Source organism: Thamnophis sirtalis, unplaced genomic scaffold (genome assembly GCF_051295495.1).
Source record: "Thamnophis sirtalis isolate CommonGarterSnake01/CBP01778 unplaced genomic scaffold, rThaSir2_p1.2 scaffold_3, whole genome shotgun sequence".
In the NCBI taxonomy this organism is placed as follows: domain Eukaryota; kingdom Metazoa; phylum Chordata; class Lepidosauria; order Squamata; family Natricidae; genus Thamnophis; species Thamnophis sirtalis.
In genome coordinates, this window is record NW_028261383.1 from 168,387,771 (window position 1) to 168,415,057 (window position 27,287).

The window sequence follows — 27,287 nt, forward strand, 5'->3', positions numbered from 1 at the left end:
CTATTATGTTTATAGATCGGTGTGGGGTCAAATTTCCACTTTCAGAGTGGTAGCTGGCCTCAGAATGTTGAGGCTCAATTGACCAAGAACACAGAAGACAAAAAAAAAAGACCAATAACAGAGAGAAAAGACAGTCAGAGAAAAACAAAAAAGGAGATAAAGAACAATTAACCAGCAGGATTGGGGGGGGAGCCAGATGTTCAAAAAGGCCAGCAGGAGGGAGCAGAGACTCACCACAATGCTAGGTTCTGTCACTGAGATATTACTGGGCTCAACCAGCAATTGCACACATTGTGCCAGAGATGCCGTGAAGCGGTGGGGTTCTGCAGCGTGGGGGCACTCGCTTTCTCTACAGCACCTGAGGGCAGAGAAACCAAAACGGGGTAGGGAGCAAAATGAGAGAAGTCTGCACAACCTTATACCTTCCTCTATTCCTCTTAACAGCTTCTCCTTCTCCTTTAGTGGGACGCAAAAACTCCTGGTGGGTTGGGGGGTCAGTCAGCGGAAGGGACCGTGAGACAGAATGTATATATTGGAGATCTCCACTGAGGGTGGGACGGTGGGGAATTGCCATACTGGCAACCCAACTCATAACTATCGTATTTTTCAGACTATAAGACGCACCGGTGTATAAAACGCACCAGATTTTGAAGGGGTACAGTAAATAAGAAGGGTTTTGTTCTCCCCAGCCCCCAGAAGTGTGACCCGTCAAAACCGCGGTCCACTAAAGCGCGCCCGATCAAAGCGCGTACGTGACATCATCAGCAGCGCGACAAATAAAATTAAAAATAAATTAAATTAAAATTAAAATTAAATTAAAGCAAGCCGATTCACATAAAGGTAAGGGTTAGGTTTAGGGTTAGGGTTAGGGTTAGATTAAGGGTTAGGGTTAGGTTTAGGGTTACATTAAGCGTTAGGGTTAGGTTTAGGGTTAGGTTAACGGTTAGTGTTAGGTTTAGCGTTAGGTTAAGGGTTAGGTTTAGGGTTAGGTTTAGGGTTAGGTTAAGGGTTAGGCTTAGGGTTAGGTTTAGGGTTAGGTTTGGGGGGGTTAGGGTAAGGTTTTCGCGTTAATTTTAAATTTACCCCTCACAGCGTGCCGTTTTCGTCGCGCTGTGATGACGTCATGTACGCGCTTTCGTCGAGCACGCTTTAGTCTACCGCGGATTTGTGGTGGAACCCCCAGGAGCACTCTGCAGACTTCAGCAGGGCCGGGAGAAGGCAAAAACACCTCCGTTTTTTTGCCCAATTTCCGCAAACATGGGATGCGGGGCTTCGGGAGGCTGTGTTTGGTATATAAGATGCACCAATATTTCCACGCTCTTTTAGGGGAGGGAAAGAGGTGCGTCTAATACTCTGAAAAATACGGTAAATCCAGGCATAGGAAAGACATCTTGTGTGGGAAAGTTGGCAGAAAACTGAGATCAAAAGGGAGGGGGCAATAAAAGCAAGGCTCGGTAATTTAAGCATGTGAGAGTGCACCCACCAGGGGAGGAGGGAGGAAGTCAGCCTGGGGACTGTAATGAAGACCTGCTGCTTCCGCTCAGGGGCCCCGGAGGCTTGTTAACATTAGAAGGAACCAAGGTTGCTCAGGGATCTGGGGACTCAGGCGCCTGCCTGGAGAAAGGATGACAGCAACCGTACATTCGCAAGCGGGATGGGGCGGGGAAGGGCAGCATGCAAGTAATCCTAATCCTCCCCCCCCCCCCGCAACAATCCCAATAAAGGGACAATATCAGTGAGATCATCCTGGATGAAATGAGATCTGGTCGGGTTAGGAAAGGGGAGTGAAAGCCCACAGCTTGCACACAAGGTGGAAACGCTTCGGCTGAGGATGGGAGGCATAAGCACTTCTCACTTTTTTGCACGCTTCCTGCTTCTTCCCCCCCCCCCGCCCCACCCTCCCCGACTGCACCATTGCTTGGGGGGAAGAAGTGTCACCTCTGCTTTCCTCCCCCCCCCCCCGCACCTTCTAAGTGTTATCACATAGTCTATATTAAGGAAGGAGGTGCAAGCTGCAGCACCAGGTGTTGAGACAGGGAGAAGAGACGGAGGGTGAGAAAAACATCTGCTAAGGAGAGACACAGTGAGGGGCTTCTGCAGGGCAGGGGGGAAAGGTTGCTTTCTTCCCCCCTCTTGCCTCTTGCGTCTCCCCCTCCCCAACCCATGTTATGCACTGCCCCTTCCGTGGGGTAGGAACCAGGGGTGGGTTTCAACCGGTTCGCGGCGGTCCCTGCGAACCGGTTGGTCGCCGAACCCGGAAGTAAGTAACTTCCGGGAACGGCGAAGGGCCTGCGCGCGCCCACGCACCCGCTCCTTACCCGGTTTTGACAAAGTCTGCGCTTCCACGCATGAGCAGGACGTATCCAGCGCCTGCGCAATCCTCCAGGAGCAGCTGGAGCATCGCACAGACGCTAGTACGCATTCGTGCACCGCGCATGTGCACGCGCGCGCTGCACGCATGCGCGAGGACGCCGCCGGCCTCGTTCCAACCGAACTGGTTGGAACGGGGCGAGAAACCCACCCCTGGTAGGAACCCAACATTGATGTAGGAAACAAGGACCAACGTTCCTTCTGAAGGGAGCACAGAAGCATCTTCCTCATCCTTTGCAATGCCATAGCCAGCAAAGGATTGGGGAGGGGAGGGGGGAGAGCAGGAGGAAAGAGAAAAAAATCTTCCTTCTCTTTCCAAGTTGGGGAAGGAGAGCTGCTTCGGCCCCTTTGCCTGCACCCTCAACCTCCACTTACTCTTCCCGCCTAGTCAGCTGAGTGCTGGCAGCTTTAATAGGATTAAAGCTCCTGCAGAGTTCAGATAAAGGGGGCAGGGGAGAGGAAAGAGTGCAACCGGCTGCCTCCTCCCTGCTTTGCCCCCCAGACTTGGGTGAAAGCGCAAGAAGAATGGGGGGGTGGGTGGGATAGGAATGGCAGATCAAGGGTTCTTCCTCCCTAGAAAGAGAAGGAGAGAGGGTAGGAAGGAGAAGAAAGAGGGTAGGAGTAGGGGAGAGTTAAGGGAAGGAAGAAGGGGATGGAGAGGAAGAAGGAAGGAAGTAGAGAAGGAAGGGAGGGAGAAAAGAAAAGAAAGAGAAAATAAGGTGGTGTCATAGCAGGTGCGAAGGATGGTAAACAAAGCATTCCAAACTATACCTTATAACCTTTTAAATGGAATAACAAAAGTATAAGAATGGCAAAGAAAAAGAATAACTATGTGAATGTATACCTATAACTGTATGTAAGAGAATAAATGACGGTAAAAATATAAAGCACAACATAGGTAAATAATATTTGGTCATAAGCAGCCAAGTATAAATAAACAAAGAATTGTACATAAAAATGGATAACGAATAAGGAGATTATGAACGCAAGATAGAAATGTATAGAAGGGAAAACACTAACTGCAAAGAAACCGATACGGAACTGCTGTATGATATACGACGGAACTTCTTGTTCCTATGTTGTTTTTAAGTCATGTGTCTGTTTCTGTTGATGTGCTTATGTGTTTAAAATAAACATTTATAAAAACGAAAAAAAACAAAAAAAGGGTTCTTCCTCCCAACTTGCATAGTTGAAGGTAGAAAGGAGCATGATCTCTCACCTATTGTGCAGGACACACCAGCCACAGTGTGGGTCTCGGGAGCCCAAGCAATCGGCACAGGAAAGATATTGCCCACAATTCTCCACAGGAAGCTGCACCACCTGAGGGAAGAGCTGTATCAATACACATCTGCAGACCTTTCCCCCCCCACCCCACCCCTGCTCATTCATCCACTTTGGAGCTTCCCCAGAGCCTTCACTAGCCTGGCACCCTCCGGGTGTATTATCTCGGGCTAGGGATTTCTTCCCCAACGTAAAGAGTCAAAATGAAGGAAGCAGAATTATTCTGCTATACAGAAAGGCACTTGTTGAATCCTTGCCTGGGCTTCAGGAGTGAAAAAAAGTGAGTCCTCTCTGAGGCAAGAGCAGGACCACCAGATCCGAGTGAAAGTATGGGTTCCACCACAAAACCGCGGTAGACTAAAGCGCGCTCGACGAAAGCGCGTCCGTGACGTCATCACAGCGCGACGAAAACATCGCGCTGTGAGCGGTAAATTTAAAATTAAAGCGAAAACCTTACCCTAACCCCCCCAAACCTAACCCTAAACCTAACCCTAAACCTAACCATTAACCTAACCATAAACCTAACCCTAAACCTAACCCTTAACCTAACCCTACACCTAACCCTAAACCTAACCCTAAACCTAACCCTTAACCTAACCCTAAACCTAACCCTAAACCTAACCCTTAACCTAACGCTAAACCTAACCCTAACGCTTAACGTAACTCTAAACCTAACCCTAACCCTTAACCTAACCCTAACCCTAACCCTAACCCTTACCTTTATGTGAATCGGCTTGCTTTAATTTTATTTTAATTTAATTTATTTTTAATTTTTTTCGTCGCGCTGCTGATGACGTCAGGTACGCGCTTTCGTCGAGCGCGCTTTAGTGGACCGCGGTTTTGACGGGTCACGGAAAGTATGAACCATGGTAAAAATGCGGCAGGAAAGAGTAAGGGGTTTTCGGTATCCCCATCTCCCTTTTGCTGCCATTGAGTACTTCTCTAGATTTTTACAGCACCGATCTGGTTATCCTAGGAAAGTAGGTAACAAATACACATATACCCAGCAGCCCTCGGTCTCACATTTGCCCATCTCCCTCAAACCTTCTTCCTTCAAATCCAGCATCTGTGTTTTATACATTCTTTGCATTTTGCTATTTGAATAATTCATTCACGGTAAAAAAAACCGCAACGTTCACGGAATCCCTGACTCCCTACATTTATAGGCATCAGGTCTATCGAGAAGAGACCTCATTCGTCTATTCAGTCCTGCCCAGGGCACCTTGTCTTATGCTCCCGACCTTAATTGGCCATAGCAGTGTGGAAAGGATTTTCCCACCCCACTTAGAAAAATGAAATAATCTTCACAGTCACTCTTCATTTTCACCTTTTAAACACATTGAAATGTATGCACCGTTATCTTGCCCCAATTTCTATTGCTGATGCTGAATGGCACACACCTCCCTAAAGCTTAAACTCATTTGGGTTACAATGCAGCTATTAAATTTTTTTTTTTAAAGGTACTGAAATAAAGCTCCAACTCTTCTAAGGTGAGTACAGATCTGCTGAAAGAGGGGAGTGGGAGTTTAAAAGGGAGCAATAAATAACTTTTAAAATGCCATTATTTACACAGATATGGATTTTCTAAAAATGCAATTATATCTATATGCAAAACACATAAATAGATACCCAGAATGTCTTTTTTGGCATGGGAAGGTAGAGCAGAAATCCTACCACTAATGATGTTGTCTAACAATAGTATTGATAATATCATTATTATTAGACAGCATCATTAGTGATGAGATTTAAAAATCCGCCTCTCCGTGCAAAAAAGCATTCAGGAATCTCTCCAAAGAAAACGACTGATTTGCAAGCCTTCTCTGTCTTCTGCTCCTGGAATGAAACCTGGCAGCTAGCGAGGCAGCCAACAATCAATCAATCCATCAATGAACAAAAATAAAAGCCCTTTCCCCCCCAGATCAGTTTAACCAGTTGTTCCTAGTTGGTCTGTATTACAATTTCTCTCTTCCTGCCAGATGCCACCCTGGTGGAGTTTGATGGGAGTTGAAATCCAATACCGCATACATGGAGAGTCAAAATCCCTGATTAAGTGCCATCGAGTTAGGTCTATTCTTAGTGACCACATAGACAGACTTTCTTCAGGACGACCCGTCGTCAATCGATTTCCCACCAGTGGCTTATTCTTCTCCTTCCTAGCTAAGGTACAACAGAAGCTGCTGCCTGTCCCATTTCCCTTAGGCTCTCACCTGTCTCTGACTGAGCAAATAGAGGTAGCGTTGGTCAGGGCTCAGGACCATGTCACGGAGCACGGGCTCTCCAGGCACCACCGGCACAGACTCATAAAGATGGGCCTCATCCGGATTGTCCACACGAACCTGTTGGGTGTAATGACAAAAGCAGCTCTTTGTCCCTCTCCAAATTGGAAGGATGAAGAGCAGGACATGGTTTCCCCCTACACCCCCTTCCATCCCTACCAGGAATAGAGGCTCTCTTGACAAAAATGGCTCCTAAAGCCATTCTTCAAAAGGTAGTGCAGCTATTTCGTCTTTTTCTTTTCTAACGTTTTCTTGGCAAGAAAGAGAAAAGAGGAAATATTGGCAAAGTACAGGATTACAAATGGAAAATAATATAGTCTAGACCTTTGAGAAAGGAATGAGTCAGGGCTATTCCTCATGAAAAATCCTGTATCTGAGAGGAGGGATTATTGAAAATGAAATATCTCTCGGTGTGTGTGTGTGTGTGTGTGTGTGTGTGAGAGAGAGAGAGAGAGAGAGAGAGAGAGAGAGAGAGAGAGAGAGAGAGAGAAAGAATGAAAGAACGAAAGAAAGAAAGAAAGAAAGAAAGAAAGAAAGAAAGAAAGAAAGAAAGAATAGTATGTCAGTAGAAATTTTTTAAAGGACTGGTTTAGCAAGTACATAATTGGGGTATTTTTGGAGTCCCAAATTCCATTATTCCTTATAATAAGACTTATAATTTTACAATTTTGATGATTTCTGACAACTCCTGGATGGCCGTAGTTCCTCCATGCAAGTCATATAGGAAAAATAGATTCAATGGATAAAATTTAAAACCTAAAAGCAGCTTCCCCTTCATTTTCTTTAACTGCACTTTACAGATAGATTCCATAATCTTATATTTTTACACATGTTAAAATGAGAAAAAAATGATTTACCTCACCAAGTTGTCACGAATGCAAAACATTTCAATATAACTAGCCCCATGAGTTAGAAGTTTTACTAAAATAATAATGATGCGATAATGGAACGAATTGCATATGGTGGCAATTGTGTGGCGTGTAGTAGTTTCCTCTGTGAAGCTATGGATTCAAATCATACGATCCAAAGACACTGGCAGTCAATTAAAATAAAATTCCTTATTTTAAAAACACTTTATAAATAAGTGAAACAAACTTACAAGTTACAAATCCAAGTTAAAATGTGTATGCTGTACTCCTTGGCAATCTTGTAATCTCCAAACTTTTTTATATGACCTGTTTTACAGGATCACAAAGTACACCCCACTTTTTTGCTGTGTGAGTTATAACCATCAGGTGCATTTAACAGCTTTCCCACTTGAAAAACATGCAAGTAGCCAAGATTGTCATCACCTGCTATCACACTTTTAAAAAAAAGTTAAAGTTGTGCATTTGTGTGCTCCTCCTAATTCAAGGATTGCATGAAATATCAATGCAATAGGGAGTCCTAACCTCAACCCTTACTGTTCATAGAAAAAAGGGTTCACCGACAAAACCGCGCCCGACAAAACCGCGGTGACAAAACCGTAAGTTCTAAACCGCGCTGACAAATGAGCGCTGAAGCGCTCCAACAATAGCGCGCCGACAGAAGCACGCTCTAAACCTAACCCTAACCCTAACCCTGAGCCTGACCCTAACTCTTACTTTAACTTAAATCGCGCTTCTGTCGGTGCACTGTTGTCGGTGTGTTGATGACGTCGCGGTTTTAGCGCCACGGTTTTGTCGGCGCGGTTTTGTCGTGCGTGCATTTGTCAGGTCACGAGAAAAAGGATAGCATTTGTCTTTATAACAGCTCTAAAATATATTGAGCTTATGTGAGATAACCAATCTGCATTTTTTAAACATATTTTATTGACTTTTGATTATTTAAATAAATGAATGTGGTTGCTTTTATTTATTTTTATTTAATAAACTATGCATGCCATCATGACAATTTTTTTTCTTTCCTTTTTTTTTAGTGCTTGGGGGGAAGGGTTGAAGTTTGATCCTATGGAAGCTGAACTGACAGGTGTTTGAATCATCCCTACGATATGTGGCGTTCATAAGGAAGGAGGCCACTGATAAATAGCAGATGAACAATTGGAAAAAGTGAGCCTCCCCCATTTGGGTTGGCATTATGAGGTGATGACAAGCAATTTTGAGGAAGGGCAAGACTCTTACAGTTGAAATTGCTATTCTAAAGCGCCCCGCCATGGTGTTTTTTTTAGGCATTTGGGAAACAGCACAAGGGAGGAGCAGAAGAAGTGACAGGCACTGAGTTAAATTATCTCCCTATCTGGTTTGTTTTAGTGTGCTTTAATTCAGTCCAGCAGTCTTGCTCTTCGCATGCTGCTTGGCTTGGCAAATTAAAAATAAGCAAAATATTTGGATACCAACAGAATTGCAGAAGTTAACCAAAGTGACTTCTGTGTGAAAACAGTGGGTGATTAATACTCCCGTGATTTATTTATTTTTTACATTGTGCCAGTTCTGGAGAGGAAGTTAGGTCCATGGCAAGTGAAAAACAGGCTGCTTTTTATTAAACATCAATCCTTTCCAAGGCTTACACAATCTGAATTTCTAGCAATTACTGGTAAATTCAAGAGATTGATTTCTGACACTGAAGTATACTACTATCCTAGTATTTTCAGAAATCCAACCGTTGGGGCCCCTTCTATTCTTCACACATTTCCTGTAAAACGGTAACCCTGGATAAAGGGCTGTTTAATTGTTTAAACCAAAGCTAGGGGGGGAAAAAACACAGGTTAGTTCAGGTTTACACCATTGTTCGTAAAAAAAAAATGTTATCTTCCAGTCCCTAGCTATATATCACAAAGGGGAAGCTGAATGCATGTAAGAGTTGGCAAATTCCCAAAAGCCTCTTCCCGTCTTCCATAGAATTCAGATGGAGCTTAGCAGACACTTTTCAAAATGGCCCCAGAGCGTGACAGTGCAACTCCGGGGAAGCAGTTCTTTCTATTTCCTTTCTGTGCCTTCAGGTCAATCTTGACTCTTGGCAATTCCATGGACAATCCATGCATTTCCTTGCAAATGATTTTCAGAGATGGTTTGTAATTGCCTACTTCCTAGGGCTGAGAAAGAGAAAGACTGGTCCGAGATTCCCCAAAGATGCCCAAAACAGGACTAGAATTCACAATCTCCTGGTTTCTAGCCCAGCACCTTAACCATTATGTTACACTGGCCCTCTCAGGAAGCCGAGGGCTCAGATACCATCTGGCAACTCAATACTCTTCTTTCAATCTCTGGAACCATTCATGGGCCTTAATAGACTCCAATTTTGTTTTATTTTTATTTCTTAGCTATCTAATTTTGTTTTGGGTTCAATAAGGGAATACCTCATTTCACCGAACAATATTTTTAAAGCTTTGCAATTACATTACAAAGCAAAATATCTTGCTTTTCCACCCAGCCCTACAAAGGGAAATTGGAAACAGTGGAGGAATGAGAGGATTCATCTCCCATATTGCATAAAATAGCTGTGAGAAGCACTTTTATGCTTGCGATACCTTATTCTCGCACTAATGATCATTATTTAATCTCCCATCCCACTCATCTTCCTAAATTACCCTAGGCAGAAGAAGTGCTTTTATCAGTGCAGCATATTATACTCATTTGTTCTCTACAGCAGACTCAGTTGCTCAATCCTCAGGACTTTCTAGCTTTCCTTAATCTGCCCAACTCCCCCATGTATGATTTCAGAATTTTGCCTCTCTTAACAATTGTCTCACTTAGCAACAGAAATTTTGGGGTTAATTATGGTCATAAATTGAGGACTGCCTTCTTTTTTAATGAATCAGCTGGACTACAAATAGGTTGAAAACCTCTCCAAATTTTGCACTGCCTTCTAAACAAAGCCGCGTGTGTTTATAAAGGGCAAGTTGTTAGAGAAAGTACCTACAATCGAAATGCATTTTATGCACTCCTAATTGGCATAATTTTTCAGGAAAGAATAGACAATTATGAAACCGACAAGCTTGAAAATACACAAATAATTTTATCTTTATGATTAGAGTCAATGTACAAAAAAACTGGATTATTGTGCTTCTCCAATATTGTTAATTCATCTGTCCCTGAGAACTTTTGCACAGATTTATTTGAATTCAAAGTTGCACTGAAAATACAACATTCTTAGAGGAACCGAGAATAACTGGGATGCAGTTGGTTAATATCGCAACTCCCCGAAAATAAGACTTATATTAATCTTCTATTAATATATCTCATATTAATTTTTGCTCCAAAAGATGCCTTGAGGCTTATTTTATGGTTGCTTTGTTTTCTGGGAAATACAGTACTAAATGCATCCGTCTGGTTGACGATCTTAACTGAGTCTTATTTTGGGGATAAGGTTTATATTATGAGCATCCTGAAAAATCATGCTAGGACAGTGTTTCTCAACCTTGGCGACTTTAAGTCCTGTGGACTTCAACTCCCAGAATTCCCCAGCCAGCTATGCTGAGGAATTCTGGGAGTTGAAGTCCACAGGACTCAAAGTCGCCAAGGTTGAGAAACACTGTGCTAGGACTTATTTTCCAGTTGGGTCTTATTTAGCGGGAAACAGGGTATAAAACCAAAAAAAACATAACTTTGGTATCTGCTTGGGGAGTTACTTATAAAATTTTATGTTGTCTGCTCTATTTATATTCTTTTAAAATGTGTGTCACGAGTACAGCTATAGAGAATCCAGATTTGTAAGGAGAAATTTGATTGTAGCAGTAATAGCAATAGCAGTAGACTTATATACCGCTTCATAGGCCTTTCAGGCCTCTCTAAGCGGTTTACAGAGAGTCAGCATATTGCCCCCAACAATCTGGGTCCGCATTTTACCCACCTCGGAAGGATGGAAGGCTGAGTCAACCCTGAGCCGGTGAGATTTGAACCACTGACCTGCTGATCTAGCAGTAGCCTGCAGTGCTGCATTTAACCACTGCGCCACCTTGGCTCCTAAGGTGGCGCAGATTGTGGGCGTACAGTATGTAGTTTGTACGTAGTACCTATTAGAGATACCTTAAAACAGCTACATCTTTTTCTGGATTTCTACCTCCACAACTGTCAAACAATCCTGGGAAAATATCCACTTGCTTTAAGACATTCTAAACAATGTTGTCTGTAATGCGCTCCGAATCACGTTTCTCCCTTTGAATCTAAAGGGCTGACCAACCCTAATAAACAGCCAGGCCTGGAATGTCTTCTGAACCAGGGTGTTAGCAAATGGGACATAATAGCTTCCTTTCTCTCAAACTTAATAAAAAAAGTGCAGTCATGCAGTAGAGCCAAAATTTCGTACATTATGGAACAGCTGCAACTTAATCCGATTCAGACATGTTGATGAGCTGGAGAGAAACTATTACTGGAGGGAAGAGTAGCTATTCTGTGGCGCCGTGTGCCCAGATGTGCCTAACACACACATCAAATGCACAGATCCAGCTCCTGATAAATGGGAATAAAACTTGATGGACGTTAATAAAACCTTCCACAATGGGATGTTGCAGATGTGTTGAATAATAGCGCCAATCGTCTGTATCCCAAGGCATCTGGAGGGTACCACTTCCAACAAAGCAGAAGAGTAATTTAACTGGGAAAGGATTAAACAGTAAAAAAAAAAGCTTCCTAGTAAATTAAGGCAGTATAAATTACATGCTTCTTCGGCATCAAAAAAGTCCAGCTTTCATGGCTGGGGAAGAGAGGAGAAGGGAAGGGAAGGAGAGAGGGAGGGGAGGGGGAGAGGAAGGGAAGTGGGAGGGGAGGAACATCATTTTTTCCTAAGCTTTGTTCTATTAAAAAAAAAGAATCTTCTGCTTTCAGAGGTGTAGGGAGCACAGCACCCTCCCAGCCACCCAGGGGGCAATGCCAGTGGTGAAGATAGGCATACAGTCTGAGAAATCTAGAAGTTGTAACCTCAGTATGTATAGCGGGCACTAGATTGGTTCCACCACAAAACCGCGTTCGACTAAACCGCGCTCGACGAAACCGCGTAGCTGACATCATCAACAGGGCGACAACAGCGCGGAGACAGAAGCACGCTGTAAATGCTAAACCTAAAATTAACCCCTAAACCTAAACCTAACCCCCCTAAACCTAACCCTAAACCTAACCCTAAACCTAATCCTAACCCTTAACCTAACCCTAAACCTAACCCTAACCCTTAACCTAACCCTAAACCTAACCCTAAACCTAACCCTAAACCTGACCCTTACCTTAAGTTGAATCGGCTTGCTTTCAAAGCGCTATTTAAAGCGCCCTTCTTTCTCCGCGCTCGCTGTTGTCGCCCTGTTGATGACATCAGCGACATGGTTTAATCAGGCGCGGCTTAGTCGAGCGCGGTTTTGTCGTGCCACGCACTAGATTAACTAAGGCTAGATGAGAAAGAGAAGTTGCGATTCCTGACAAGTGGGTAATCTCCCAAAAATGAAACCACAGACAATGTGGGGAGGAGAGCACTGAAGGAAACGAAGAATTCAATCCTCTTTAGCCCAAGTTTGGACTATCTATTATATTATTCCACTTTACTCGGGGCAGTTCAGTTTTTGAAGGGCTGCCGTGTGCAAATTAAATTTAAAGACAAAGAATTTAGAATACAGGGTGGGAATTGAAGTTGTCCATCTGAGGTCAGCCTTTGGACATCAGACTAGAGTGCAATAGGCGTCCACATTACGCATTTCCAAATTGGCATGTGTACTTCTAATTTGACGTATTAGCACGTTACGCAATTCTGCCTGGTTCTTTTCTTAATGTTGCATTCCTTTCTCTTTGCAGTGGCAGGAAGTGGCGCTCTAGGCTAGGACGCCATTTTGATAAAACTTCAGTATTTACCCATAACCTTTTCAGGTAGGTCAATATAAGCAAGTTTGGGGAGAAAGTAGCTCCCGTTACAGAGGAGATGGGGCAGAGATGGTATATCTGCCAGTTCTGACCAGTTTGCCCGAACCAGTAGCGGAAATGGTGGTTGGCCTCGCCCATCCGCCCTGGCTCTATGGCATCCCATTTAGGCCCTTTTTTTTAGGCAAAGCGCATGTGTGGAAGGCAGAGCGCATGCGCAGACATGACGCGTGCGCTCACATTTGCGAACCGGTAGGGAAGGTAACAGTGGTGGGTTTCAAAAAATTTTCGAACCTACTCTGTGGGTGTGGCCTCCTTTGTGGGAGTGGCTTGTCGGCCATGTGACCTGGTGGAAGTGGCTTGCCGGCCATGTGTTTTCTTTCTCCCTCTCCCTCTCTCTCTTTCCTTCCTTTTGTCTCTCTGTCCTTTTCCTTTTTTTCTTTCATCTCTCTCACTTTTTCTTTCTTTCTTTCTTTCTTCCTTTCTTTCTCTTTCTCTCTCTGAGTGTGAGTGAGTGTGTGTGTGTGTGTGTGTGTGTGTGTGTGTGTGTGTGTGTGTGTCAGTGATGGGTTTCAAAAAAAATTTGGAACCTCTTCTGTAGGTGTGGCCTGCTTTCCGGGTCCACTGGTGGAACCTCTTCTAACCGGTTCGGTAGATTTGACGAACCGGTTCTACCGAACTGGTGCGAACTGGTAGGAACCCACCTCTGGAAGGTAAGTAAATACCAACCCTGAGGTGGGTGATGGGATGGAGCTACTTCCTACACCGATCCTACAGGGCATGGTATCTCCATCAACCAAGGTGGAAAGTAGACATATCTGCCTCGTCTGCGTTTGAAGGTGACGGTACTCACAATGGGAAGGAGACCCATGCTGGCCTGGAAGAGAAAGCTCAAAGGGTCTTTCATCCTGACCAACAAAGCTCCATTGAGCCTCCCACACATATAAGGACAAGACCCCTGGGTCAGTACAGTTATGGAGCTGGGAATTTGGATTCAGCTCCCCCTTTTCCCCAGCCCCAAGGAGTAGGATAATGGTCCTTTTCAGATTTGATTGAGGGAACAGGCAGGTCACCTCCAGCGTAAGGCTCCAGGCTAGGCAGCAACAAGGCAATTAGTGTACTGAAGACAACTCGCGGGAGCTCTGGGAATGGCAAAGACACACGGGCAGGCTACCACCCGGCCTCCTGCCATCCTAATTGAATCTCTACCATTTGCATGAAGAACAGAAGGGGGTCACGACCTCCCCTCATGCTCCCTGCTAGAGGTTCAAAAGTTTAAACAGCATTTCTCCTCCACCCCCAATGCACATATAAGCAAACTGTAACTCAATTCCATGTGACCAGATGCCACAGCCTCCAGGGGAACTCTCCCTCTCCCCCCCCCCGCCTTTCAAAACTGAATTCACAGCTGGGATGAAGAGGGTAAAAGGGATGGGAATTGGGCTGTCCCCCCCCCAAAAAAAACCAGTTCAATCCAGAAGCCAAAAAAATGCACCTTGGTCCTCTCCTCCTTAGAGATCAATCTGAGCAGAACGAAAAGCTAAGAGATTAATTGTTAAAATCTGGACTGTCAAAGTAGCTATGTATATAAGAAAGTCCAGACACATATTCGTCTAAGCCATCATTTAATTTTTATAATGAGAGATGCTGGAGTTCATATTTGCCTTGTGATAAGCTGATCTGATTAAGCTGAAGAGCTTTCTAAGACACCTTTGACTGCAAACAACCGAACAATAACGATGGGGAAATACATCTGCTCATGTTAATAGGCACTAAATAGGCTCATGTGCTTCAGTGATGGAATCTTATCATCTAAAAGAAGCTTTGGAAAGCCAAGACTTCGGTGCACGTTGAATCCCGAGTATGAAAACCGGATAATTTCTGCGCCGGTTTTAGCTCACAATCTTTTTTCCTCCTTGGCACCGACGGATCCAACCCATCAGTCTCCCTTCTTCCAAATGGCTATTCTATTTCCCATCCCCTCTCTCAGCCTCATGCATACACACTTCAAAAGCTGCAAAATCGGGTTAGGAAATGCTGAGTTCAGGGCAAAAATGATTCAGGGAGAAGGAAATTGTATTTTAACTCTGCAAGCTCTGAATTAGGGACGGTGCAAGAACAGTTTGTCGGCAAGTTCGCCGCCCTGAGTCCTTGGGAGAAGGGCGGCATATAAATCGAACAAACCTAAACCTAAGTTTCTGGGGGACTGGGTGCCATAAATGAAACGGGAGTCACCATCTGGATGTTGACAAAGAAGTCCTTGGCCTGGGCAGAGTTCTGTGGGGGGGGGGGGAATCGAAGCCCGAGGATGTCTACGCATATCGGTAGCCGTGGCTGAACAGAGACAGGACACCGAGGAGACGGGAAAGGGGAGTAATCCAGTGGGATGTACCATGCTGGGCTGTGGTTTCTGGCTGCCGAGACCACTGCAGGAAAGAACAGACTCAAAGGCTAACAGAGAGGCAGCAGAGGAGGGAGGAAGAAAAGAAGGCCTACTGGGGAGATCAGGAGTGGGGGCAGATGAGCCAGAGGGCCATGTCTCCTGAGACACAACTGGCAGCAGCTGAGGGATGGGAGGAGGTGCTGTGGCCAACCTGGAATGCTTTGGCAGAACTTCAATCAGCTTCAGGTTCAAAACCAAAGAGATGTTCTCCATTCCATTCACCTCTTAGTCCGAACCTTCTGCCAACTGTATCCATGGCCCTCCGCTTCAGCCTCTGCCAGCCCAAGGTCTGGATTTCACACACACCCCTTCCCAGCTCTTGCGCAGCACAACACCATTCATCTCCCAGCTCGGCTGTTCTTATCTTCCCTCCCCATCTCTCCCTTTGCCCAGATAGACAAGGGAGGGGAGTGCCGACTCCTTCTCTGCCCAGTTAATATTTAATGTGACAAGACTGTTGGGCACAACACTGTGCAGAGTTGGTAACTAATGGCAGCTGGGAGGGAGATGCTAGTAACAGCCATGACTCCTCTCTTGCTTGCAGCAAGCGGAGAGGAACAGGCCTGAGAGCAAGCGTGCCACTGCAGAGGTTCCTCTGGAACCTTCTGAGACTGGAGTCACTGGGGCTTCTGCAAAGGTGTCAGAGGAGGGGGAATAACAGAAACTATCTGTGTGCTTACTCAGCTGTTCCATGCCCCTTCCCACCTACAAGTTCAGTGGGGAGAAACCTCGGCAATTTGCCTTCTGGAAAAAGAGCGCCCGGTGAGTAGCCTCTCATGCCGTGGCAGCTATTTTGCCAGGGCACCCACAACAGAGGTGGGTTCCTACCAGTTCGCACCTATTCGGTAGAACCGGTTCGTCAAATCTACCGAACCGGTTAGAAGAGGTTCCACCAGTGGACCCGGAAAGCAGGCCACACCTACAGAAGAGGTTCCAAAATTTTTGAAACCCACCACTGGTCCTTGGATAGGATTATTCTACACTATCATGCTCCTATTTATAAAACTCAGGGCCTCTGTGAAAGGTAAGGATGACTACTGCGTTTGTGGTGCAATCAGAACTTTGCGGGTGTCGAAGTTGTTTTAACGCAAACCAAAGATGCCTTTTAAAAAACAAGTTTACATCCTATTCTTATGCATGCCAGTGCTGTGTGGGGGGTGATTTAAGGTGGTTCTGACAAGTGTCGTCGGCATCTTCATATCCGGTCACATGGGCGGCAAGCCACTCCCATCTGGTCACATGGGCAGCAAGCCACTCCCACAAAGGAGGCCACACCCACAGAGTAGGTTCGAACAATTTTTGAAACCCACCACTGACCCACAACAAGAATTCCAAGTGTATCAGAAGGAGATCTCCCTCAGGAAGAGAAGCTTCTGGGGAATATTAATTATTTTGCAAAAATCTGATTTAGGTTATTAATATTATTTAGCACTTCGTTTATCTTAGTCATCGCATTGTTCCATCTAGCTGAGGGTTTCCACAACTGGGCAACTTAAATGATGCATGGACTTGAATGCCTAGAATTCCCAAACCAGGGTAATTATGGATGAGAATTTGGAGAGTTCTTCAGATTTACAAACACTGGTCCAACTCAACTGTTTTCACGGAATGGGTAGCCACACCGGCTGGGAATGGTAGCCCCAGTCCATCAAGAAGGCACCACATCAGGCACAGCTAGTTTACATTGACAGAAGTTCAGGCTTACTTGGAGATTTAGGGTTAAAGCTGGAATTTTCTCTATGCAATGTTGCGACACTCAATGTTGTTGAGTGGTTGAGTTGCTGTGTTTATCGGCTAGAAAGCTGGCAGACCAGGTTTAAGATTCGAGCACCCTGCGATGGGGTGAACTCCTATCCTTACCCCAGCTCCTGCCAACCTAGTAGTTTGAAAGCATGCAAATGTGCATAGATAAATAGGTACCACTCCAGTGGGGAGAAAAACAGCACTCTGTGACATCATGCTGGCCACAGGATCATAGAGAAGCCTTCGCACAGCGCTGACTCATGGCCTTGAAACAAAGATGAGCACTGCCCCCTAGAGTTGGCATTGACTAGAAGAGTAACACCCACAGGGACTTCTATGTACAAAATGCTTGCTCTGTCATTGAGTCACCTACGAAGATGTTTTTGGAGGATTATAAGGGAGAGGAGGAAAAATCCATATGCTGACATATGTGTTGTAGCAGGAAAATAAAATTTGATCCAATTTTTCCCTTAAATAATATAATATTGCTCAGCCCTCCCCTTACTCACATTTTCAGCCCATTGTAAACACAGCTATTAAATAAATGGTTTTGCAGATAGCTACTAGGGCTTTGCTACTACTAAGTTACCAATTACTAGTAGGGCTTTGCTACTACTAAGTTGCCAATTACCTCCACTAGACCGATACGATCGCATCGATTAGGCCTCCTCCGAATTCCATCTACTAGCCAGTGCAAACTGGCAACTACCCGGAGGAGAGCCTTCTCGGTGGCTGCTCCGACCCTCTGGAACGAACTCCCCGTGGAGATTCGGACCCTCACCACCCTCCAATCCTTCCGCGCCGTTTTGAAGATCTGGCTGTCCCGGCTGGCCTGGGGTTAAGATTCCAACCCCACCCGAATTGTGTGACTGTTGTGCTCTCTTTTAATATGTTGTATTGTTCCCATATTGGAATACTGTTTGTCTTTCCCCCCCCCTCCCTTTTTGAATTGTGAGCCGCCCTGAGTCCCCCCAGGGAAAAGGGCGGCATACAAATAAAGGAACAAAAAAAAAGTTTCTTTACTCGTCTTTCTCTCAGAGCGCAGACAATGACGACGTATACTGAGACAGAGCCATGTCACCAGCTGGGGACAAACACAAGTTTCTTAACTTCTACTGGGAGGTAAATAGAAACACTGGGGAAGCGAAAGCCGCTGAACATTTGTTTCAGCCCTTAATCATCACCTTCATCCTCCCACTGATCCTTTTCAGGTTCTACCCCAAGCTCTTTCCCAGGCACCAAGAAGAAAATCTGACCTTCTTCAGGTTGCCAGCACGGGTTCCAATGAAGACGACCGAATGGCCACGATAGGTATAAGCAGCAACACTGGCCATGCCCTCGGTCTGTTCCTGGAGCAACGGGCGTCCCTCTATGACCTGCAGCCCTCCTAGGGGTTGGTTCAGTACCAACCCACAGAAATTGCCATTGATCTGCATGGGCTAGAAAGACGCAAAAAAAGGGGAGACGGGGGTCAGCGTCACATGGGAATGAGTAACTTAAGTACACAGTGTTATCCAACAAGCCCCCTGTCTGTGTATATTACTCAGATACTATTTGTGCCCCAGTTATCAAAGTATGTCATTAACCACAGGGTCCCAAACAAAAGTTCCCAGGTTTGAGCTGCAGCCTTGGGATAAGATAAGAGCCAAGAGCCAAGAAAAGGAAAAGCAATTTTCAAGGGCCGGAATGGCTGGGATTCTTATTTTAGAAAGGAATGGAAACGGGCAATTATTAGGTAGGAAATGAGGAAGCAGAGAATGCTCGATAGTGTAATACCGTGTTGATGCAGGGCAACTCTTTGTTGAGAAGCCACGGTAGAGAGAGTCGCCCTTCCCCACGGTAGCATGACTGGATGCGCTCACGGATGCGTTGATTGACTTCATCCAGCGTGAAAAGGCAGAGCAGGCTCTCCCGGGGTGGTGCTGCCCTGTTCTTCTGGCCTTGCGAGAAGGCGGCGTAAAGCACATCTTGCCCTTCTGCAATGCCCAGCGACTCGGCCAATTGTCGGCCAGCTTTGGCCAGCTGAGCCGCTTGGACCAGACGGTATTCCACCCCGTCCTTGGAGCAGCCCAGAGGAAATTCCACATAAGAGTAGAACTCTGTGTCATTGGCACACAGGCGCACAATCTTGGATGAAAAGAAGCGCTCTCCACCCGTCGCGCCAGGGCCAACGGGACCTCCGGCGGGCTCGAGGGGCGTCTGAGCGGTGTCAAGCTGCAAAGTGAGGAAGTACACGAAACCGCCAGACACAAACGCAGACACATAGTAGATATCAAAGGCGGGGTAAAGCGAGAGAGTGTCGGAAGGGACCTTGATTTGAGAAGACACAAACTCGTCCTGATACACCAGGCTGAACATCTCTGGGCTGGTGGCATCAGGAGTGAGCCGACGGCTGGAGAGTGTGGGGAAATACTCCGAACGTCCTCCGATTGAAGTGCCCACAAAGAACTGGCTGGGCTCTCTCAGCTGCTCCACAATCACACCGACCATGGCATCTGGTTCACGGCCCCCCGAGAGGTAGTGCTCTTTGCGCTGGTGAGGCTCCCCTAGTTTGGCCAAGTCCTCCAACCGCAAGAGCTGGCATACTCCCTGCCAAACGCTGCCACAGGCCACAAGACGGTTGCCAGCATAGTCAATCAGGAGCAGCTTGTTGACATTGTCAGCAGGGGAGAGCCGATGGGCACAGAGCCGGACACCTGGGGGAGGGTAGCATCTGGGGTCATCCGGCACTGGCCCCGTGGTGTGAGCCCGTATCTGGGTCAGGTTGGCTGAGAGCTTGTAGATGCGGTTGACGGCACCCAAGTAGACCTCCCCGGTCTCATGGTGTACAGCCAGATGGGTGAGGGCCATGTCTGTGACCGTGAAGACGACACGGGTGCCCCAAACAGGGGGTGGCCAGGAGAGCAGGACACCAGCCACGATGGTGACAGGAAGGAGCAGCCACCACATGATCACTGGGGAGTTGCCTGGGGTCAGGCAGGGCCAGGCACAGGCAGATCATTCAGCCTGCAAGGGAGACAGAGATTAAGGTCCAGCTTCAATGGGTGTTGCAAGTGAAAAAGAAAAGAAATACAGAAAAATAAAAAGCATAGAACTCAAGGCTTCGTGGCATATACAGCTCAGTGTCATGTGATGGTTTTACAAGATCTGTTGGGCTCATCTCACCAATCTAGGACTCCTCTAAAGAGCTATGTGCCCCAAGAGGTTCTGAATGCATCATGACAGCCCCATAAAACTTAAGCTATGGAGCCCCATTTCTCCAAAGGAACAGGCACTGCCCCCCAAAACAACCCCTCTTTTTCTTATTCCATACAGCACCAGTGTCCAGCTACTCACTAGCACCTACCAGTATGAGTGAGAAGGAAAGTCAGTGCTGCCGTGACCCGTCAAAACCGCGGAGGACAAAATCGCGCTCGACGAAAGCGTGCATTTGACGTCATCACAGCGCGACGAAAAAAATTAAAAATTGAAATAAAATTAAAATTAAAGCAAGCCGATTCACATAAAGGTAAGGGTTAGGTTTAGATTTAGGGTTAGGTTTAGGGTTAGGGTTAGGTTAAGGGTTAGGGTTAGGTTTAGAGCGTTAGGGTTACGTTTAGCGTTAGGTTAAGGGTTAGTGTTAGGTTTAGCGTTAGGTTAAGGGTTACGTTTAGGGTTAGATTTAGGGTTAGGTTAAGGGTTAGGTTTAGGGTTAGGTTTAGGTTTGGGGGGGTTAGGGTAAGGTTTTCGCTTTATTTTTACATTTTTCGATCACAGCGCGATGTTTTCGTTGCGCTGTGATGATGTCAAATGCGCGCTTTCGTCGAGCGCGATTTTGTCCTCCGTGGTTTTGTGGTGGAACCAGTGCTGCATTTCTCCTGCGCATACTTGCCACAACTTAGAAAAGCCAAACCCAGCAATAGCACCTGTCAGATGAAAGGAGCAAAGACTGCACACCTGAGCAGCTGTTTCCTTCTCAGAACTACAGTTATACACATGTAGAGTCCCAATTACAACCCATCCCCCAGTGCCATGGCTTCTCAGTATACACACCGGGGGCTTCATTTAAATATATGAAGCAGGAAGAACCTCCTTGTGCTGCACATTGTGGATTCACTTTTATACCTACGGCCCACAATTATCACATGCACACCATTATTGCCGCAGGATAATTTCAGATCCCTCCCATGCTAGCAGTTTCATATTGCAACAGGTTTGTACCCACTTTAAATGCTGCGCATGTGCACTAGCAGATGTGCATGATCACAATGGAGATGGGGATGATGTTGCCTTCAATGCTTTACAATGAAAACCTCAAAGAACTATTCAGCTAAACAGCTCCATTGCTTAATGGAGAAGCCATGCTATTGAAGTCTAACTGCTATTAATGGGTTCCATCAGCAAGGGAAAATTTGGCATGTGTGAATGAACCATTAGAAAAATGCCACCTTTTCCCACCCACTCCAACAATACTTTCCACTAAATTAGTTTTTATTCATACAGCTAGATAGTTAAATAATGTGAAATCAAGCAAGGTGCATGCTAATAGCCTTCACAATCTCTTTATGCCACTCAGATATTTTCCCCCTATTTCTCTTCTCACCTTTCTCAGTATTACGCCATCTCCATAAACACTTGGAAAGAAATCTTTCCTCACCTAGTGTGGACAAATTCACGCTTTTAAAATTTCCACATGCATTAATTCACATTGTCCTCAGATTTACAAAGACGACTGAATCTGACTGTGAACATTGAAAGTAACAGGAGAAAGAGAACAGCAGGAGTGAATTTCTACAAATTGGTAATTAAAGTACACTATATACTTACAGCTTATAGGAACCAGCAAACAAGACAGTTGTCGTTCAGAATCCATCCAACTGAAGCCCTATCAAAAGTTAAGCTCATGCAGTAAATATCACACATTCCTTCACAGTATAAAAAAGTTTTCACAAACTTCAAGAAAGATAGCAATATCCTGCTTTCATATTCTTTTTCTCTAAATTCAATACCCCAAGCCAAGTATTTGCCTTGACCACTGAACAAACATTTGGAAAATGGGGAGACTCTGAACAACTCATTCTTTATTTTTTCATTCAAAGTTTTTTTTTCTCATTTAAAATTCAGCTTCAAAAAGCTGTTTCTAAAAGCTTTTTAAAACTAAATTTTGCACAAATCGAAAATTAAGTATTTATTTTTTTTGCTTTTTTACTTCAATGTATGTACTCTATTAACAACTCTCAGAATAGATTTCCTGGTCAAGGAAGTTCTTTAGTAGATACCTCTGAGTGCCAAAAGTCTAGAGGTGAATTGGATGTTTAAATCTATTTAGATATTTATCATTTTATTAGCATTTTTATGTTGGGGTTCTTTATGCCAAATTGTTATTAGCACAGAAAATGTGGACTGAGGTTAAATAGCTGCACTTGAGAAATGTTTGTTGCAGTCTATTTTCTGAATTTTAGGACTTCACTTCAATCACCCAATTTTCAGCCCATGAGCCAACAATCCAGCGCATGTGGAAAGGCAAGAATTAAGGCAACGTTTGCCTGTGAACAATGGGGTAAGGAGGTGGGGGCTTTTTCTCCTTGGACTATCAATGGCCTATGGACCACACAAAGAATTCATGCTCTAAAACCAAGAGGTATTTGTACAGCCCATCACATAGTCTGTAAAGGAGCATCAACAGTTTCAGAAGTAGGTCAGACACGCAAACATGCTTTTGTGTACTCCCAAGATTGTGTGCCACACACCCCCCCCCCCAACTCATTCAGTAAAGAGGGGAAGAAGTCAGATTAGGAGATGTCTCTGCTGCTTTGCTTATTCTAATTGGTAGATCCCACAATCCCTAGTCACCTTAAATCTGCTTTTCTTATCCCAAATCATCAAATTTTATAAATCAAGAATATGGGATTTTCCACAGAGGCATACCAGTCACTACAGTTGAGCTATAGGCCAAATCTGGAGATAAGAAAGAGTTTGAAGGTACTTGGAAGGCTCCATTTGTGAGGTTTCTCCACAATATTCAAACAAGCACATAGAACAAACAATATTCATTGACACTAAGACTGCAATACTGAACACAGACACAGAATATACTCCCTTGCCACAAATATATTCGTATTACCTACGGTACCCTCTGTTGCATTTCAATCGTATTCAATCCTCCACACCCACCATGGTTTCTCACAATAGATGCTGATGAATAACAACATAGGATTACACTAGAACCTTAGTCTAAAGTTCAATACTTTGCCTTCAGATTAATCCAATCCATATATACAAATTGCCCTTTTTATTCAGCGAAATACCCGGGGCAACTTAGAAAGAATTCTTAGAAGTAGAAATCACTACTCAGAATACAAACTCTCCAATACACTATTTAAATCAAGCTTCTCTATTATCCACCTTGCAGTAAAATTCTCCCCGTCCAAATATATCACATTTTCCTCTCCTTTCCAGAGAGGCCTGGAAAAAGCATGACTAAACCTTGGATAGAAGAGCAGCTGTAGCCATCTCACCCCATCGCCCCCCAAGAATGGATACCTTAAGATCCCAAATTCATTCACAAGTGAGAAACCTTGGAAAATCAAGATCTACCCATTTTTCTTTCAACGGGGGAAAGAGACCAACCTGTTACACATGCATTTCACAGCAGTCCATCGGAACCCTCCAGACTGGACCACCTGTGTGTCACAACAGAATTTGCGAGCAGGGCTCCTCCAGGATGAAGCTGATTTTTTCCTCTTGATTTTTCCAGTCTGTAAAATGGGGATAATTTCATTTGACCCGTGGCATTATTATTATTTATTTTTTAAAAAGCGCTTCTAGCAATATATTCGGTTGTAGATAACGAGAACATCTCAAATTCTTTTCTTCCAAGAATGCATCATCCATCAAGTTGACCCAATTCTCACAGAGGGTGTGGGGGGAAACCTTCTCTTGAAATGGAAAAAAAAATAATTTAAAAAAAAATCCCCTTCTCCGAAGGGCAACGGCACTAAGTGATGTTGGCTGCCAGCATAAGTTACAGCTCTATTAAGATAAGGCATGTGAATTTTTTTTCCAAAATCTAGATTACGGGTTTGGAGTTCGACAAAAGAATAGGGTAAGAGAGAGAGATGGTCTTCTTTTCCTACAAAAAGCCAAGCACCAAATACCCAGGGAACCACAAGATGAAGAGGTGGTAAGGGGGATGCATATTATGGAGCAAGCAAACCCCCTCCCCACAACGAATCAACCCCAGCTGGAGCCTGATGGGCGTTAGCCAGCCTTCCCCACCCCTCCTTGGGCTCAAGCAGAATAAGAAACCAAGCCTTTGTGGGGAGGGAAAAGCAAAGCGCTCCCCACTACCACCACCACCTCGCCCTGATCCAGAGATAGCGGCTGAAAAAGGCGAGCCTTATTTTGCATTCTCACACATATTATCTTACCTGTTCGCCTCGTCGCCCTGCCGCCCCCTCCCCACGCCCCCCGGCCCTGTTTCCTTCCTGTGACGGCCGCACGCTTGCAATGAGACCCTCTTTCCCAACCAGAGCAGGAGGGAAACGAGAGACCTTCTTGAAATGGGAGCAATAACAGCAATAACGAAAAGGGGGAGGAATGGGGAAGGGGGCGGAAAACCGTGCAACACACCCCCCCGCCCCTCAGCGCAAGATAAGAGGGCAAGAGATGGGGCGTCTGCTCTCGCCACAGAGACGGCCACAGGCTCTTCACACACACACCCGCCCTGTTTTCCAGAGACCCAACGCAGGCGGGGACGGAAAGAACCGCCCGCCTCGTTCAGAGACCCCCGCGCCGCGGACCCTCGCCACCAGCTCCTCTCTTAAGCAGCGCCTGCTCGCCAAGGAGGATGAGAGAGGGGGCCGATCTGCCTGCTCTCTTCGTCCCTCGCTCCGGTTTCTCCCCGCCCCGATGGCTCCGCGATTCGCGCCAATCCGAATTCTAACCTGCCGCTGTTTGCAGCCGCTTCCACGCCCGCTCGCCAAGACGCCCGACCGCCTCCAGCCGCCGCGGTCGCTCGGCGTCTGCGCCCGTCCCAACCGGTCTGAACCCTTTAAATGCGGCCAGAACCACTGGAGGTGGGCAGGGGGAGGCGAAAGATCGGAGGCGGCTGTGGAAGCCCCTCTCTCCCCTCGGCCCGGTGGATCTCTCTTCCCTGGCTCTCCGGGACTGAGCCTCCGCCCCTCTCCTCGATGAAAGGCAGGGGACTTTTCCCTCTCCCTCTTCCCCGCCAAATATTCGCCATGCACGGGCGCCCCCAGACCATGAAGTGGTATTGCCCGGGCATTCATTCATCCAGACCAGACCTTTGAGCTGAGGCCAGTTGGAAAGTCGGGGTGTCGGGAGCGGGGCTGCTTCAAATGTAGGCTGGGCTGAGCTCTGGGCTTGAAAGAGCCGAGGCGGGACAGGGGAGATGCCCGTAAAATGTGCGAGGCAAGTGGGCTGAACTCTTCTCTAGCATTGAGTGTGTGCAGGGCTCCCTCCAGCTCTCCCATTTGTTCTGTAAAAGCTGGATTCGGGCTTCAGCTGCTGCAGCTGCACGGAGGGAGGCGAAGCACGATTGCCCAAGCGGAGCGTTAATTTAGCGGCATATTGTCTATATACGGTGTCTCTTGTTCTGGTGTGAACTAGCGCATTTATTTGAAGGAAGGCGCCCGAGAATAGAGCTGGGAGCTCCAAACCTCGCGAAAGGAAAACGGAAGATGGCTGGGTGCGAGTAATGGGTTTGCCCCTTCGTTTATCCTTTCCCTATTTGCACCCTTTCCATCCCACTGGCGGCTTCAGCCGTCTAGGCACCGAAGTTGTGCAGAAGGCGCCCCCTGGCGATGAAAGCGGAGAACCGCCGCTTCCTAAAAGACACTAGTTGCACGGTTGTGTGTGTAAAAAAACAAGAGTGCATATACGCGGTTGCGTCTCCTAGTGTTTTCCCTCACCCCACCAGGGTCTTTTCGTCACTGAATCCCACTCGAGCACCTCGTGGCCTTTTCCCCGCCACGGAGCCCTAGTCCCTTCTCTCTCCCCCCCCCCGCCTCCCTTTGCTAAGCTGCCTGCCGCTGTTGGTGTACCATCCAGGGCAGGTTGTCATGGCAGCGGGAGCCAAGAGATGAGGGATGATGGACACCCCATGGGTGGCGGGGAGGGAGGCAGAGCCCGCCGGGCGATAAGAGAGCGGGGATGGATCGCGGAGGAAGAAAGGAGATGGGGCGGTGGGCGCCGCGGAGGAGCGGGCAAGAGGCTCTATTTTCCATTTGACACACGCAGGCACGTTCACTCCCATCCCGGCTCTGCCCGGTCTGGCACCCCCCCCTCCCGCCCTTCTTTCTCCCCCTCCTAGCATTCATTTGCTCACGATGAGTCATAAACCGCGGGGCTCACGGGGGGGGGGCTCTACTGGGGTTCCGATTCAGAAGAAACGGGGGAGGACCCGGTTCAGCCCAACCCAACCCGGGATGGGATCCAGAGAAGAGAAAGGAAGGGAAGCGGGGATTGGGGGGGGGGGATGTTGGCTTGGATGCTGCCTGGCATCGCAAACCCTCCAGAAACCGCTGAAACTCAACACTCCCTAGGCCTCTAATGGGAACCAGATGCCACTTTGCTAGCGCTACCGAGCTTGGCAAGGGCCACGTGCGCCGGAGTATGTTAGGCGGCGGGAGCCAGCGAGGGGATGCGGGTGTGACTCCGCGTTAAGGAAAAAAAAAAACGGGGAGAGAAGATGGGAGACAGACCCGCCAAGTTAACGTAACATTTTTTTCTCGGTTGCAGTGCCCTGTGTACTGGGAAGGGAGGTCGGGTCAGGTGGCTGTGAGTAGAGGGGTCTTTGGATTTAATTCGGACTCGAACAGCTCCAGTAAGGTTTTCCACCGAAGGGTCAGCGAAGGAAAATTAAATGCATCGTTCATGGAGAGGGTTCCCTGGCTTGAACATATGGACAGCACATTCCTTTGGACTGTTCCGTAGCACTTGATAGTAGCAGTTTGCTACCCACACAAATTTGCAACAAGGTCGGAGTTTTAGGTTTTCAACTGTCTGCATGTATCTAATTTAAAAACTTATTTTTACAGGTTTGAACGCCATTCAACAGTGCATGGAGCAGATTAGTTCAACCCAGAGGAATTGATAATGGATAGTCTAGATCAGTGTTTCCCAACCTTGGTGACTTTAAGTCCTGTGGACTTCAACTCCCAGAATTCCCCAGCCAGCTATGCTGGCTGGGGGATTCTGGGAGTTAAAGTCCATAGGACTTAAAGTCACCAAGGTTGGGAATATAGCAGTAGACTTATATACCGCTTCATAGGCCTTTCAGGCCTCTCTAAGCGGTTTACAGAGAGTCAGCATATTTCCCCCAACAATCTGGGTCCTCATTTTACCCACCTCGGAAGGATGGAAGGCTGAGTCAACCCTGAGCCGGTGAGATTTGAACCGCTGACCTGCTGATCTAGC

The 27,287-nt window shown here is 46.4% G+C and overlaps 1 protein-coding gene across 1 annotated transcript in view; it reads right to left on the minus strand.

The window, feature by feature from the left end:
* PLXNA3 (plexin A3) overlaps window positions 1–23,640 on the minus strand; it is a 94,639-nt gene extending 70,999 nt beyond the window's left edge. Inside the window, exons 1-7 of the mRNA XM_087710847.1 lie at window positions 23,478–23,640; window positions 21,675–21,732; window positions 18,645–19,874; window positions 18,125–18,307; window positions 5,859–5,987; window positions 3,590–3,690; window positions 235–358 (exon numbers count right to left, since the gene is read on the minus strand). Coding sequence (XP_087566973.1) covers window positions 235–358; window positions 3,590–3,690; window positions 5,859–5,987; window positions 18,125–18,307; window positions 18,645–19,817 — 1,710 coding nt within the window. The 5' untranslated portion in view covers window positions 19,818–19,874; window positions 21,675–21,732; window positions 23,478–23,640. The remainder of the gene's footprint in view (window positions 1–234; window positions 359–3,589; window positions 3,691–5,858; window positions 5,988–18,124; window positions 18,308–18,644; window positions 19,875–21,674; window positions 21,733–23,477) is intronic.
* Window positions 23,641–27,287: the final 3,647 nt, after the last annotated feature.